Source organism: Trachemys scripta, chromosome 6, assembly GCF_013100865.1.
Source record: "Trachemys scripta elegans isolate TJP31775 chromosome 6, CAS_Tse_1.0, whole genome shotgun sequence".
Classification (NCBI taxonomy): Eukaryota; Metazoa; Chordata; order Testudines; family Emydidae; genus Trachemys; species Trachemys scripta.
The window spans coordinates 82,175,870-82,193,542 of record NC_048303.1 but is presented as its reverse complement, the minus strand read 5'-3'; the positions used below and the strand labels follow the sequence as shown (position 1 = coordinate 82,193,542).

At 38.4% G+C, this 17,673-nt stretch overlaps 1 protein-coding gene across 1 annotated transcript in view; it reads right to left on the bottom strand.

The window, feature by feature from the left end:
* The window catches only part of CNTNAP4 (contactin associated protein family member 4), a 307,324-nt gene extending 290,178 nt beyond the window's left edge, over nucleotides 1-17,146 (bottom strand). Inside the window, exon 1 of the mRNA XM_034773172.1 lies at nucleotides 16,741-17,146. Within this exon, the coding sequence (XP_034629063.1) occupies nucleotides 16,741-16,825 (85 nt within the window). The 5' untranslated portion in view covers nucleotides 16,826-17,146. The remainder of the gene's footprint in view (nucleotides 1-16,740) is intronic.
* Between the last annotated feature and the right edge of the window lie 527 nt (nucleotides 17,147-17,673).

The window sequence follows — 17,673 nt, the reverse complement described above, 5'->3', positions numbered from 1 at the left end:
GATGGGGATGACAATCTTATTCCTCAGGATACTACTCAGGTTTGTATTACCTTTCATGACTGTTGTGTCCCCTTCCTCTGTGACTTTAGCTAATGTAATATTCATTCATTGAGCATGCCCCAGTCTTCCTCAGTCCCACATCCAAAAACTCACCATGCATTAGATCTCGCTACACGCACATACTCAATTTGAAACAACACCAATTTTGCTTTCTGCTATTGATTCTACTTTATACTATGTTGTTAACTCACTCAAAAAGAATTCTAGTAAACAAGAGAAGCACAGCTTTCCATTACAGAACATATGATATGATAGGGACAAATCAGCTTAAGTATTTATACAAAACTATATTTCATTTTTGTTTCAACAAATTATCCAGTGTTAAAGTAAGGCTCAATAGTCTTTAATTCCTGGGATCAGTACTTTTGCCTTTTCTGAAGACATACTGTATTGGTTACCCACCTGTCAAAGTGAAATTCAATAAGAGATCACATATTTTTGCTATCAGGTCAGCAACCTCATTTTTCAACTCCTTCAGGACCATTGCAGGGAATCAACAATTTGTTTTAGTGATTTGTTGCACGGGATACCGTCAGATACAGGAGTGTCAAAAGAAACAAATGGACAATTTAAATAGCAACATGTCATCAGAATCAATGGTTCCAAGGAGTAATCTTTTATGCGGTACATACAATAGGGCTATAATCTGGCTGCAAATGCCCAGCAAAGAATTCCTCTGTTTGCTCAAGTGTACTTCAGAGTAGGGGGCTGTCTTGGTGGAGGGAAAGGATATGGAACCTACCCTACTGGCACAACTTGGAGCAGCCCAGAAGTTGCTCCAAATTGTATTGTGCCAGGCCAGGCCAGAGGATAAAGGAGCTAGAATGTGCCTTTTGATGCCTCTCACTGACTCCTGCACAAAACAGAGCTCTGGCACAGGGCAGAATATAGCCCATAGCCCTCATCACTGCCGTATCAGTTTCTGCAATGTTTTTGGTAAGTATATGGTATAACCAGTGAGGAACAGGTAGAATATGATCATTACTAGAGCCCTACCTATGGTCCATTTTGGTCAATTTCACAGTCATAGGATTTTAAAAATCATAAATGTAATGATTTCAGCTATTTAAACCTGAAATTTCACGGTGTTGTTATTGTAGGGGTCCTGACCAAAAAAGGAGTTGTGGGGAGGTTGCAAGGATATTGGTGGTGGTGGTGATGGTGGGAAATGCCGTACTGCTACCCTTACTTCTGTGCTGCTGCTGGTGGTGGCACTGCCTTCAGAGTTGTGCAGCTGGAGAGTGGCAGCTGCTGGCTGGGAGCCCAGATCTGAAGGAAGAACCACCACCACCAGCAGCGCAGAACAAAGGATGGCATGGTATGGTATTGCCACCCTTACTTCTGTGCTGCTGCTTGGGCACCAGCTTCAGAGCTGGGCACCTGCCCAGAAGCCACCGCTCTCCAGCCACCCAGCTCTGAAGGCAGCATAGAAGTAAGGATGGCAATACCACAACCCCCGAAAATAACCTTGCAACCCCCCTGCAACTCTCTTTTGGGTCAGGATCCCCAATATGAGAAACACTGGTCTCCCCATGAAATCTGTATAGTATAGGGTAAAAGCACACAAGACCAGATTTCACAGGGAGGTACGGGAGGGAGACAAGATTTTGCAATCTGTAACGTGTTTTTCATGGCCATGAATTTGGTAGGGCCCTAGTCATTACTAATAAAAAACAGCAGGAATATAAACCAACATATCTGGTGGTACACAATACTAGAAGCAAAAAGGCAGTACTGGAAAACCAGGTGCTTGCTTCTCAGTTGCTCAGTAACTTATGATCCCATGAATCATAATGCCAGCCTTGTTCAACTGTAGTTCTCTTTCCACAGTTTTGCAGGTGCATGCAACACCTGTAAGCAACAGTTTCTAAACACAAATCTAGCAGTCACAGTGTGCTTTATAACATGCTTCATTCACAAAACCCTGCAGAGTGATCAGGAAGCTTCTCCATGTGGGCACCTGCTGGACAGTGTAAATGAAATTAGCCAATCAATTTAAAAGGCATGCTAGTCCCCACTAGAACTGTTAAAAATAACAGACTCCTTCCTAAACTGTTTGTCATGCCTGCACATACTCTGCTGAAATGAATTAACATTTTCAGAAGCTGAAACTCCTGAGTTAGAAAGAGGAATAGCTATGTTCAGTAGTACCACATTAGGGTAGCAAGGAGTTAGCAGATCTGCCATTAAGATGAGAAGTAAGCATTTTTTAAAAGCTAATAAAAATTGTATCTAATTATGTTGTTTGCCAGTGTAGAAGTAGAACTTGGGGAACTGTCAAGCAAAGCTTACTGTATTTGTAGACTTTTTCTTTGCTCATCTCTAAACAGCTTACTAAAAAACAAGGCAGCAATGTATCTTATCAACTTAGGCACAGTCAAAATGGAGGAAACTTACATTGTGTGATCCACACTAGAGATCTCTTATCCTCACTGCTAGGGTTACCATATTTAAAAATTAAAAAAAGAGGACACTACAGGGGGCCCTGGCCCTGCTCCCACCCCAACTCCGCCTCTTCCCCTACCGACCCCGCCCCAACTCCGCCCCTTCCCCTCCCTTACTCCATCCCCTCCCCTGAGCGCCCACATTCCCCCTCCTCCTTCCCAGCCATGAAACAGCTGCCCGAGCGCTACCAGCTTCGGTCAGCCCCCAGACCTCCGGACCCTGCACCCCCAGCCGGGCACTTCCCCTCCCAGGCTCCAGCGGCGCAGGGTCCAGAGGCATGGGGGCTGCCCGAAGCTGGTAGTGCTCGGGCAGCTTGGCTCTTACAGAGCCGAGGAGTCAGGGAGCACAGCAGCCGCCGGAGCCCGCTCTAAGGTAAGCCAGGGATGCCGGAAGCTGGGAGTATTTTTCGCAGACACGTTCGGCTTTCTGGAAATTCCCCCCAGACGGGGGTTTGATTACCAAAAAGCCGGACATGTCTGGGAAAAAACAGACATATGGTAACCCTACTCGCTGCAGCTCTGTTATATATCTTGCACTCAATCACTGTGCACAACTATTCATTGACCTCGATGGAAGTTCCACGTACATACTGAGCATGGAATAGAAATCTGCATTATAGATTGCGGAACTGCAGTATGGAGCTGAGAACATGAATATAGTACTAAAACCATGGGAAATCTAGGAGTTTTTTTTTTTTTTTAAACAAGGCTACATACTGATTACTCAGAAACATACCTCAGACCAATTTTTCAAATTCTGGCTTCTAACTTAGCATGCAAAACCATCTGTGGTTCACTATAGTTTGCATGTGCAGTCCTGCCAACCCCCAGGTGTTCAAAACTTATGGGTCAGACTCCGAAACATTATGAGGCCAGTTTTAAAATCAGATTTTTTTTAATCCAATGAATTTAGTTCCTTTTATTTGCCCCCTTGTTCCTGAGCCTTTAGGGTGTATTGGTTTCATGTTTTCTTGCTTTCCTCCACAACCATATGGGCTAGAATCTTACTTTTGTAAAATGAAAGCTGAGATTCTCAAGCAATTGTTTGAAAACCAGGGCTTTAAGGAAAACTCCAAATTATCATAAGACTCATGATAAAATCATTAGATTTGGCAACACTGCAGCTGCAAATTACATTTACATGCACAAACACCCTTTGCATTTTAGTCTATTTACCTGTATAAAAGACGGTGCCTGCAAAATAGGCCATCAGGTTGAAGTCACTTCTAAATATTGGCTCTTAATATATTTTAAGTTAACCATTGGTCACTTCTTAAAATTTGTCAGCACTCATACTTTAATACATTCAAATAATCACAGAAATCCCAAGTGACTAACTACTATGGAAGGCTCTTTCTACAAGTATTCAGTACAATGGGTGGAAAACTCCAGATTTCTTAGGATCAAAACCACCACACAGAGCACATTAGCCAAGGCAGTTCATCAGCATCCAAACCATATGTCAGAGCCACAGACAATTCCAACCATTGGAGAACATGCCAGGAAAACATTGCTGCTACAGGAAAATTACACAGTCTGGCATTTGGGCTTGTGATTTATATCGGAGGAGTAGGGGGAAGGGTTATAAAATATATTGCATAAGTAACTCAGAGCAATAGTTCTTCAAAACTTACTTTTGATTAATCATGTAAATTTTTTTCCTTAGCCTCAGAAGACATTCTGCACCTGATTAAAAAAAAAAACCCCCAAACCCTACACATTTCTAAGCAGCAAAACCAATACCAAAAACACTCTACGGAGACAAAAATGTTAATACATTATTTGAAATGAATTATCTGTATATTTAAATGTTATTTCTAAGCAAACACATTGATCTAAGTTTGATCAAGCCTAATGCTGCTACGCACATTTCATATTTGCATCCAAAGCTCTGAGGAGAACATTTGATATTAAGAGCTAAAATATTCTTATAAGTTAATATATTAACATTAAGAAATCACCAACCTTGTGTAGGGGAGGGGAAATTAGAACTGAAATTACCGTCCATAAGGGAGGCCTGACTAATGTCTGGGTTTCCCCTCATTTATATTTCCCCCCTGAATATTTGAATAAGTGAGAACACTTTACTTAATGCTATATTTTCAATATTGAGCTATTGAGGGCTATAATGAACTCTTCCAAAATCTGCAAGAAGCATTCCTGCATGGTCAACTGGGCAGAAAAAGACCACATAGTAACCATCTCTTACATGACACATTCAGTGACTGCTACTTTCTGATTAATTATATGCTCAATCATGTAGGACATGGAATTCCTTCTGAATGAGTCTGAATGAGTTACAGAAAGGAAAGCAAAACTCTCAGGAACTTTCTTAAAGTGGATTCACAAAGGCCTCCTTACGCATATCAGCATTTCAGTCGGTGGGTGTCTGTCCTTAAAGGAGGCTTCAAAACAGTAACTTTTGTATGTAGCCTCTCTTTTTAAGATGCATCACATAACAGTGAAGAATATATGGTACTCAGTGATGAGAAGGGCACTTCTTACAGAGGGTTTTCACCTTAGTGGTTGACAACTGATGAACGATGGTGCCATGTGGTGAGATAAACTGTAAAACAGAAGGTTAACATCTTTGTGGGATTGTGGTAAACATGCAAGAGCTGTTGGGGAGTCTTGACAGAGTTGGCAGTAGTTCCAGGGCCTAGGAAATTGACTGGAGGGTCCCCACTGCCAAGAGGGATGTCAGACACAAGGTGTACATCCATAATGCATACCTACCTGCCCAAAAAGCCAGGGACAATGCCTAAACTCTGCAAAGCCCCAACAAGCTAAGGACATGTGGGATTCAGCCAGTGCTTAATTTGTACCAGGACTTGCCAGGGCTGAGCCCTGAATCCTCTAACTTTGGCAGTTCATAGCCCCGGTACCTCTTGGCTTGCCACATCAGTTATGAAAGTAAAAAGAATTGGATGAGCCCCGGCACCTTTTTCATTACAAATTAAGCACTGAATGTAGCAGTTAGATCCCCACAGCAGTCTGACAGGTGTCTGACCTGGAGGAGCTCAATCAGATCTGTGACAGATGCTTCCTAGTATAATGGTCAAAGACAGATGAGAAGAAAACTGAATATAAGAAGATACCTCAAATATTTTGCAATATAACAGTGCATAATCTGGGCACTGTGCAAAAACTGTACAGTGTGCAGCTCAGCAGTTAATTCAGTTCAGAACAGTAACAAATATTTGCATTAAACACTGAGGAGTGAAATAGTGTTTATTCTGGTGATGAAGAATATTCTGGGGAAGTAGAATCAGGAAGAACAGCTTTTTTGGTGTATCCCACCATCATCTTTGAATCATAGAAGATGGACATAGTAAAACACTATTTTATCACCTTCTTCTTCCCTCCCCCCCCCCCAGCATTCAAACCACTAGGACTTGCATTATGTTCCTCATATCCCACAGGTCCTCTTTCATAACTGATATCACCATGACCAACACTACCCATATCAATATCAATTTGCTGGAGATTCTTCTCTCATACTGATAAAAATCAGGAGTATCCCAAATGACATCAATAAGATTACACAGTAAAACTGGTGACACAGAGACACAGGCCCATTGTTTTAAAGGGCGTTTTGATTTCTTGACTGATTTTCTTTTGAGTCTAAGGTTAAGTTTTTGGAAATTGAGTTTTGTTCAGATCTTAAGAAAAAGCACATTTCCACCTCCTTACCTATGTTCTCCTTCTCCAGTATATGCAATGGAGTCTGATTTGATTTTTTATTTGAACCAAAATCAGGAGAAACTCACAAATTATCAGTCTGGAAGGAATACAAATTTCAGGATGGAGATTCAGATACTGGTTTCCATGTACTTTCACTAGCAGCTTGCTTAAGAGTATAAACCATTTTTTTTTAGACTGAAGTTGGGAAACAGGCTGAGCACCTGCTCTAAGAGCTTGAGAACCTTTAACCATCCCCCGTGTTTGCTGAAGAGTCTCAATACAAGAAGTGTTCACCATCTTATAGGACTATGCTTTGAAAAGGTGCAACACATGCTTCCCTTTACACAGGATCTGATCTGCTGGCTGTAGAAGAGGGTGAATGGATCTGTAGGCTTGCCTTTGTCTTCCCCCCATTTCTGTTCAGGCCTGCTCATGGCCTCAAGTATTGTTCTAGCAGCTGGGATCACCAAGGCAAAGGGATACCCACTCCCTAGCAGCTGGAAGGGGCAGTGATGTAGGAGCCACTATGAATCCTCTAGGGGCCAGATCTGCTAGCTATCAAGTTTGATTTGTGCCAGGGACCTGGAGCAAAGCATCTTTACCCAACCTCAGATTTGGGATCTCAACATTTATTTCTATCATGCTGATAAACAATATACTATAGTTCTCTAAACGCAGACATAAGAGACCATAACATGTCTGTTAAGGACACATAAGAGCACAGGTGTGAAAAAGTCATAAATCTCTCATTTACAAAAAAAAATCTACTGGTTAACTGTTTCCTGGAATATTTGTGACACCATGGATATGAATAGCCATAAAGGAATCATTCCAGTCTTTCATATAAATAACACAGATATTCAGCATTCCCTAAATATATTGAGACATTATGATATGCCATTCTAACAATATACTCATAATAGATCACTGATAGATCTTTTAATCATACTTTTCTATCCATAATGCTCAAAGAGGCACTGATGAACATTGAAACTTAGTATAGTAGATGCAACTCAACATACATTTTCAGCCCCTGGGGGAATATCTTAGAAATGCATCCACTGAAATAATTTCATTCTCTCACCAACTATATTGCACACAAACATATACATTCCACTATAGGTGAATATTAAATCAGGAAATTCTAAATGAAGGTTTTCCAACCTGTGTTTAGCTATACTATTGTAGACCCCTGCAGAGTATTATCACAGTGATAGAATACCTCACTTCCAAGAAATGTAAAAAAAAAAAAAAAACTAAATCAGACTCTCAAACAGAACCTGTAACACAAAGTAGAATTGGAAACTGGGAGAGAAAAAGCACAGTTCAATCCCAGACAGTAGTGACTCTGCAGAGAGTAATACAGAGGAGACTAAAACAGACACACTTTCTACTACAATTTCTAAAGGATGAAAGAGTGCAAGAAATATTTTCTCCAGTTATTAGATACAATATAAGACTTTACCTAAAAGATGAGCAGTACCTAACTCTGGGAGAAAGGAGAGGGACAGCAGAGATGGCATCACTCTACATAGCAGCTTGTCACCAGATCAAGAATGAACAGCACTCACAAATGGGCACATGGAACAAAAACCTATGGCATGAAGCCCTCTTCTGGGCAGACTGTAGCTAGTTTGAACAGATACATAAGGTGTCTGATTCATTTGCACATGTTCATCTTTTCACTCCAATAAAGCATTTTTTAATGTAATTGAGTTGTCTTTAGCTCAGCCCACTGTGCCTATTCCATGTAGAGTCCTGTCCTTCAAACATATATGACTTCACTTTCAAGTTCCTTTTATTCTCTTTAGTGAACATCACTGTACAATAAAGATCTGAGTTTGAAATCCCATGTATGATAGAGTGAAAAACCTTAAGGAATAAATATGGTGACCTTAAGGAATAAATAAAAAAGACACACACACACACACTGCTATGTGTTTATATTAGAGAAGGCAAGATCAAAGAAATGCTCTTTGCACTTGGAGTGCAAAATGGTGAGGTTGTGACGGTCCTTAGATCCTGTGAGAGGTCATTCCACAGTCTTGGGCTGGCCCCCGAGTCTCATTAAAAGTCAGTGGGACTTGGCTCCTTACTATCTACGTCACTTTTGAAAATGGGCTCTGAGTCTGAGTCTTGGGCTCAGCAACACTTAGGGGCTTTTAAAAATTCTACCCATCATCTCAGAGCCACTGGCAGCTTTTTTGGTTCCACACATCTCAAGAGAGTGATTTCATAAGCAAGGGAACAACCTAAAATTATTCCAACACTCTCCTCCCCTCCCCCTTTCTCTTTAGTCAATTTGGATAAGTGGGTAATTTATATCAGCGATCTAGCTCTGTATCTGAAGCCTCTGAACAAGGCAGGATGAAAAGGCATTTACCTATCACACTTTCATATAGACAGGTGATGAATAACTTACATCCAAAGGGTCTCGCATATCACTGCTTGCTAGTATGTTTGAAGGCTCTTATTCAATTTTTACTTAGGCAAAAATCCTGTTGATCTCCATGAGAGTTGTGCCCAAGTAAGGACTTCAGGATCTGGTGCACAGCTTTTCACTTTTTAACAACATTTCTTAGTTACTGAAATGTGTGAATGTTTCTTTAAAGAAAATAATCCATACCGCTTGGCATGATTACAAAATGCTTGCCAACTGGGCATTTTGATTTCCTCTGTACAGTAGCTAGGAATCCCTCCATTGATCAGTGAAAGGAGTTATAGTGAGACATACGGTTTACTGGCTTACAGAATGTCAGGTCTTTCCAGACTGTATAAAGATCCATAAAGCAGAAAAGCTTCTCAGTGCCTTTATCACTGTGACATAGAAGGGAATGTGGAGGCTGTAGTATATTACTGACCATTCACACCCCTTTTTACACAACTTGCTTTCTGCTATAAAGAAAACCATCACCACAAAGACAACATTAAATTCTAGCAGGCTTTGGGTTAAATCGTGCCTTTAAATCACAGCCTATAATAGGGAGTGGGGAGAAAGGCAGCACCTTAGTATGAGTTCCAGAAAGAACTGTGCATCAGAAATTGTGGTCCCACTGAAATCAATGAGTTTGTCATTGATTTCAGTGGAGCCAGGATTTCACCCAGTGTTCCACTGTTCCCACTCAGTGGCTCTCACAACTATGCCATTACCCACTCCCTGCTTTGTTCCCTCTGGGATGTCTAGGGCCAGCATCTGCAGTAGCCTGAGTAGTCCTTGCACTCAGAAGAGGTCAAGGTGTGCATCTGTGTCCAAACACAGCACAGGGGAACAAGTAGGATAGAAGACTATTTTTGGTGTCCTTCAGCTCCTATGCACCCACACTTGATTACAAGCTGATCAATATGACATGGCTTCAATAACTGGCCTTTCTATTGTGATACTTTGTGTCTGCACAGAAATCAATAGAGGCCACCACATACCTTAAAAATAAGGCATACTAGATAATTAGTGATGCACAGTGAGAAACTGGAAAGATTACAACCTACGCTTTTAACACTTCTATTTAATTAGTTCTAAAGGAAAATTTCTGGACAATGTAACAAAAGTCTTTTTATATTAATATTACCTTATCATAAATATCATTAGTTTTACTTCAATATATGCTACTGTGAAAAGAACATGTGTAGTTGAGTTTTTTGTCTCCTACAGTAATTACACGTAACAGATACTGATAACATTTAATCAAACCACAGGAGACTGACACATACAAATTATATTGCAGGTGAGTTAACTCAGATGCGTTAGGCTCTCAACATGGAATACAATCTATCTACATCATCATGTTTATCAATGTGAAATATCATCTTGATGTCTTCTCGTTGCCCAAAGCGTTGTCCTACAGACTTGTTCACATATTAAAAGGTTCCATGTAATCTGCTAGTTTGGTGTTTTATTCAGTTACTCAGCATCTGAGTAACACCATGTACCTCATATTACATAACTCAGAGTGTGTTGTGAGATTTCACAGATTTCTCCTAAAAACTGTATTTTTGCAATAACTTTGAACAGGTAAACCAGTAAATTCAGCCACAGCCAATGGAGCAAAGTTGAGTACATTTCAATAGTTTCATACAACAGGTGATTTTTTTTTAACATTATTGAATAAAGGACTCGTGCTGAAATACCCCTCTATCCCGATATAACGCGACCTGATATAACACGAATTCGGATATAACGCAGTAAAGCAGTGCTCCAGGGGAGCAGGGCTGCGCGCTCCAGCGGATCAAAGCAAGTTTGATATGCGGTTTCACCTATAACGTGGTAAGATTTTTTGGCTCCCAAGGACAGCGTTATATCGGGACAGAGGTGTAGTTTTTCCCCTATAAAATTATACTTTAAAAATGTTATCCCTTTAAATCTTTTCTCATTGGTATTTATTTGTGGACTAATTCAAACGTCTAAAAGTGCAAGATATAATTTACTGGTTAGCTGCATAGACAATGGTATTTAGTAATGGGAATAAATTCAAATATTCCAACATGCTGTTTCTAATCTAATTTTCCCTCAAGATCACACACGTAAATATACTAATTGCACAAACACTCTTATAGAAACAAAAAGGCACTTTAGCAGTTAGGAACAAGCAATATCTTATTCTTGAACAGTATCAAGTAATAAGATATACTTAATAAAAAAGTAATTAGACCCACTACCCAGCTGGATAGACTTCCTACTATATTGTTTTTCTTTCCTTTGTGATTTAAAACCTTAGAGGTAGTTTTCAGCACTGGTCTATTAAATAGATACGGTGTTTAAATAATAATTTTGTAGTTACTAATTTAAAACTATTTAAAATGTCAAAAGTTTCCAGGCTTCAATCACTTTTCAAATTATTGCATTGAAAATACTCATTAACTGGAACATAAATGGTATCATTTTTTATCTGCCAGTTCACACTACTCTCTGCTCATTGTAAGCAGAGTAGTAGTTTCTAATGAACCATGAAGAGAATTCACTCTGAAAAACAAACAGGGTTTGGAGCCCAAACCTGCTCTTATTGCCATAAATGTATGGTTTCAATATGATCAGGATAAGGCCACTGTGTGTCTTTCTAAAAGATATTATAGAGAGAATGTGGATAAGGTAATATCTTTTATTGAGGCAACTTCTGTTGATGAGAGAGACAAGCTTTCAAGCTACAAAGAAGAACTCTATGTGACTCAAAAGCTTGTCTCTCTCACCAAACAGAAGTAAAAGATATTACCTTATCCACCTTGTCTCTCTAATATCCTGGGACCGACACAGCTACAATTACACTGCATACAAAATATTAGACCTTGAGAGTTCTATTTGTGTGCGTGTTCATATGTGCGCGCGCACCCCCCCCGTACCATAAATCCTTCCTGTCCAAAGTTTACAGTTAGTTTATTTAGGTTATGCCCCCAGTGCACTATTTACATAAAAACTCTCCCTCTTAATACTGTGTCTCACATTTATTCCATTCAGGGGGGGGAAATGGTTTTGAGCTGTGTCCAAGTAAATAGTGACAATGCATGATGGCATGGAGGTATGAAGGGATCATCACCACCAGTTTGGGATTGATGCATTACTCACTAGTGCCAAAACCACAAATGAGTTATGCACACCATGTCAAAGAAGTGCAAATATATGTTTTATACCACATCACACCATCACAAGCACATAGCATAAGGCATGTTTTACAGAAAAAAATATTTTACATGTGTCTTAGAGCTTTAAACAATGTTATTGGTACTATTTTTTGTATCCTTCCACCTGTAAAATCAGGATTCCTTAATAACATGAATTAAAAGTGAAAGCTTGTCTCAAGGAGAGAAAAATTATAATTTATAAACCTCAGAAACCTTGAAAATAGCCCAAAATAGCTATTTGAAACAGAAAAAGTTGTTTGATTATAACATCTGATATATGAATTAAAGTTGGAAAGATTAAGAAGATATATTTAGATAATCATCTTTTTGAACCAGGAATTGTCCTTTTAGAGTGTTTGGAAAGTACCTAGCACATAATAATGGGTGCTACCATAAAAAAGCACAACTAAATATTAATACTAATAGAAAAGGGTGGTGATTGGGGATCTAGGGAAAGAGAGAATTCCTAACTTTCACATAGAACAAAGCTATCATTTCTGTGAGATGCAGCACCTTTAACATACTACTGATAGAATACCAGTGGTCAGTTTTATGGGAAAATTTACTTTTGAAAGAAGGAAACATTTCTTCAGCAATGTGGTGGTGAGATTTTTTGTTTTGTTTTTCCTTTTTTCCCCATTGGTGCTATTAGAAGTTGCTCTTCAGTTTTGAATATTAGAAATTGTCCTACTGTTGATGATTATTAGGCAGACTACAAGTGAGCTTGTCAAAAGATACATAAGTAAAATTTATCAGATGCATATCACCACTCCTTACATTCTAGCATTATGCTACACATAAACAGGTATATACATGCCTTACAGAGGCGCTCTTACTGGATCCATAGTTATGATTACTTTAAGATATGCAGCTAATTTATGAATCTTTCTCTCCCCATCCGCCCATCTGGATGGGAAAGAAAAATTCATAAATGGATATTCATCCATAAACTGAAAGAGAAAAAGTATAATACTTGAGAGTTTGGAAGCTGTGGTATCATTAATATTTGCACAAGCTAGCGGTGAACTCAGTACTCCTGACAGGCAAAGAGAAAAGCAAGTTTAAAAGGAACATATACAATAGTCCCTAATGTGTGACACCAATTGATAGTATATGTTACATGTTATCTACTGTATTTTACTTAGTTGATTTCATTTTTATTTTATTTTGAGATTTTTTTTTCTTTTTCTTTTTGAATCCACTGAATATTCAAGTATGAAAGACTCAATATCATTAAGGTACTACACTCTAATAGCAAAAGAAAGGTTCTGTACTGCAACGGTAACAAGAAGTTCCAAGACAAAGACTAGTTGACTAACTTACATAGAGTATGGTCATTATCATATAACAATGAATGTTGAGTTTAGGGGTATTCCTAGACAGAAAATAAAAACTTTCGTAAAAATGGAAGACTTTAGAAGCAGAAGTACATGCTTTCGGTCTTCACCTATATACAGAGAAGAGATTTTATGTGAGATATCTTTAATTTGTTGGCAGTATTTCCATTCATTCCCCAAATCATCCTTAATAGTTTTGGTCACAGTTGAGCTGAAATGTGTGTGAGATTTAATTATGTTTCATGCAACACTTCATTTTCAGAGAGTTTCAATGGAAGTACTGTACCTATCAGAGTTTCATGACCAAGTTTCAGGCAAGCATCCAGGAGCTAATTTACCAACTGACTAATTTACGGCTGTGGAGCCAGCTTCAAATAAAATAAAAATGTTTGCTGGCCCCCGAACAAAACTTTACAGGAGTATTTGCCTTGCTCCTTACTTTGAAACTCTTCTATGACTTTTCATGGTTTCTGATTTATGGCTGTATAGGTCAATTCCTTTTCAAACACTTTTGGAGTTTTAATTCTTTGGGAAAAGCTAACTACTTTCTAAACCTTTAACTGAAGCAACATTGGTACAGAACTTAAAGTGTATGAATTCCCAATGACAACCATTATCTTACTGTGCTAAACTGTTCAGTGTGTCATCCTTCAGAAAAGGACATATAAATGTCATGTTTCAATTTCAAAATGATATGTTTTTTCAGTTTCAAATATGGTGTACTTTAAAACGTCCTTACTCAGTGAAGGAATATCTCAGAACAATATGGATAGAAGAAAAACTTCAGAACAATTCAGTTTGTGTCAAAAAAGTGGAATTCACAATCTAGACCATAATCAAACTCAGAAAAAGTTGCTAATAGAACAAGCAATTCAGATTTGTGAATGTACACTTTGTGGTGAACTCCAGATCTCCTTACTCAGGTGTTTTTCTATTTATTTCAATGGAAGTTTGAGTAAGGACAAGGTAAAAACTGAAGTATGATCTTCAGTATATGGCATTAAAGTAACACCAGAAAAAAAAAAACAGTAGATTTAGTAGAAGAATGAAAATGTCATCCCATTTTCTCTAGGAATAACTGTTTATCATATAAAAACAATATGCAATACCACCCAATTGGCTAAATTTTAAATTTAATTTATTTAATTTAAAATTTAAACTAAGAATCTGATTTTGTGATAGCTGTTTTCATTAATTCAGATAGGAGAGTCATGTTCTGAAAGGGATTTCAGTAAGTGAAGTACTGGTATATTAAAGGGAGAGTAGAATTACTGCTGCATAGCTTTGCAGTAATTGGGGGACGGGACACAACACTCCTGGGACATTTGAAAAACAAACAACTTGCACTTTTATGGGATACATTTTTTGTTAAATATATAGTCTGCCACCTCAGATGTAAACTACCCTTTTAAAAATGATTATCCATGAGAAATAAATGACTTTTCAGGATTATGTTTTGTGTTCTTGTGTGAAATGAGGGAGAGGTACAACCTAGTGGAGACAAAAATCTCTCGAATTTTATTCCTGGCTTTGACACTGGTTTTCTCTATGGATTTAAGCTAGTTATTTATCTTCTCCAAACATCAGTTTCTCCATTTGTAAAATGGGGAGTAAACTTATTTCTTTATTTCAAAGGGGTGTTTTGACTACTAACCTACTAATATAGGCAAATTGCTTTCAATAGGAAAAAATAAAAGTGCATTAACATAGCCATTCATTTACCAACATAAACTTAGCTTGACTTCTCTCTGAGAAGTATTAGAGAAAAGGCAATAAATGTGGTTCACACCTGATTTATTTTACCCTTCATAATTCTATACTGGGAAAAACTTGATTTTTCCCCGCAAGCCTTGTTTCTTAAATTGTAAGAGTGACCTCTAGTGCTTTACTGTTTTCTTGTATTCTGGAAGTACTATTTTGCAATAGTTTTAATATGCCTTTCTGATCTGATCTAGTCTTGTGCATACTGCCAAATGATATTAATGTGTGATTCAATTATCATGGTCTTATGAAAATGGATGTATTCATAAACTATACAATTCAGAATGATGAAGAGAATTAAATCTGAGGCTGGATTGCAGCAGTGTGTTTTACCAAAGGAGTTTATTATTCACGTTTAGGGCTACTCTATGCACTTGAGTATCAAATGAGATATTACTGAATGACAGCACAAGATCATTTTGGTGCTGCAGTGTGATCATCAGGCTCATGGGAGCATGTTTAGTTTACAAGCTGTCCACAGGAAAACTCTTCAATACACATACCACACAGCACTTCTAACTTCTTTGTCATGACTTAGATGTTTGCACGGAGCTGTTCCCTGCTACAGTGCTGTAAAGTTATTCCTGAACATTCCCTGTAGCACTAACATTCACATTCTTAAAATACAGTCACTATTTCAGCCTACCCCATTCACATGCTGTACAGCCAGCCCCTTAACTGGATTAAAAACCAAAACAAAACAGGTTGCTCATTTTAAGCATCTGACATTTAGGCAACTATTCTGGTAGATAAGAATATAAGAATGGCCATATTGGGTCAGACCAAAGGTCCATCTAGCCCAGTATCCTGTCTACCGACAGTGGCCAGTGCCAGGTGCCCTAGAGAGAATGAACAGAACAGGTAATCATCAAGTGATCCATCCCCTGTCGCTCATTCCCAGCTTCTGGCAATCAGATGTATCAAAAATAAAAAGAATTATGGTCCACTGAGGCCAAAGTACAACCAAAGGAACACCAAACAATTACTGAACAGGTAAAATGCTTAGAAGTTAGTGTCTGATACATTTGTTTAGGGTGAAAATGGTCAGACTTGATTCAACATTGAAACCAAAGATCCCAGTGCTAAGTCAAATATACATCAGATCTGCCTTCTAGAGGACAGGTTCTCTTACACATTGTGATCACGGTCTCTATTTTGCAATACCACCCTATTGGCTAACTAAGGCTTACTCATTTAAAAGAAAAGAAAAGAAAAAAAAAACGAAAAAAAAAAAAACTTTCTGCTGCTACTGACGGTGCCCTCTTCCTTAGTCATACATGAACACTATTCTCTAAGCAATCATCACACATCTTGTCCTCAAGATTTTTTCTTTGTTACATTTGCTTTGCTTATGAACTGTACACTACTGTGCATCAGATTTATTTGCGTGCCAGCTTGTTCAGGAGATGCAGATATCAGCCTTGCGAATTATAAATTGCTAAAAGCCAAGCTGATGCAGCATACAGTAGAAGTCTTCCAGTAATTTCAATGTAAGACACAATGCCTTGTAAAATGCAGCACTTCTCAAAAGGAAACAAAAATTAAAATGGGGATGGAACATGCAATTCCTTGGTAAAATGTTAATTTCAGATTATACTGGAACTTGAACTTCTCAATAGAATTCTGTATATAGATTTGTATAGAAATGTATAGGACGTATTTTAAAACTTTAAAAATCACATTTCTCAGCCAAGGAAACATTTTTAGCCAAGCTATTTGCTGTCATGTTTTCAGAAGCATTAAGCATTTATTTCAAGAACAAGATTTATTCCAAAGACAAATAAAATAGCCCAGAAGTTTTCAAAACAGTCTTGTCTGAGTTTTAAATCATTTGCAATACTTACATTTATTTCCTGCCACTATTGTGTTCCAGTTATGAACAGGTAACAGAAACAGCAGCTTGAGGAAGATTTCAGTGACAGAATCCATGCTCACATTTATTGAGGCACCCAAAAGAACTAGAGTATTGGGAAACAGCTGCTCTGCACTTCAGTCCTATTCTTGCTTCCTCTTCTCTCTCTCTCTCTCTCTCTCTCTGTGTCTTTCTTCTTTCAGTGCTTCTCAGTAGTCAGACTCTTCAGTGAAATGCACTCTGCAACTGCTCACACATGCATACACACCTCCAAATCTGCTTTTTTTCTCCCCTAACAACAGCAATCCCTTAAGAGCAGCAGCAAAAATCTCTCCTCCAATTTCACAGAATCACTCAGGGCTAAACTGCAAGACTACCCTGTACAGCTTGCTTACAGAAGCTACACATTCACATGTGTCCTGGACACCCCTTGTGGTGATACGTAGGAAATGTGAGTCTCTGATGAAAGCCAGACAATATGATAGAATATATTGCACATGTGCACGGGGACAGAGTCTTTGCTGGGTTTTCACTGTGCCCCATTCTTTATAGTGATTTTTAAGTATGTGGAGAGTATATATTTGTTGTACATCCTGCTTTTCCTCTTCCTTCATACACAGTATCTAAAAAGAACTTTCAGTTGCTAAAGCATTTAGAAGTACTGCATTTTGGAGAGAATATATTATAATTCTCAAGCATTTGTGGTAGGAACTCTAAGAGTAGAGGCAAAAGTGCATTTCACTTTCGCTTGTAAAGTAAATGTAGGCACTAATAACCTAGTCTCCATCAAAAAATAATGCCTCGAAAATTGCATTATGAATACTACTTTTACATTAAGTAATAACCCATAAATGAAGGAGCTTCAATAAGATGTATGTCACTTGATTAAGATTGTGTTAGCCTTTCCTGCACGCTATAGCTTATT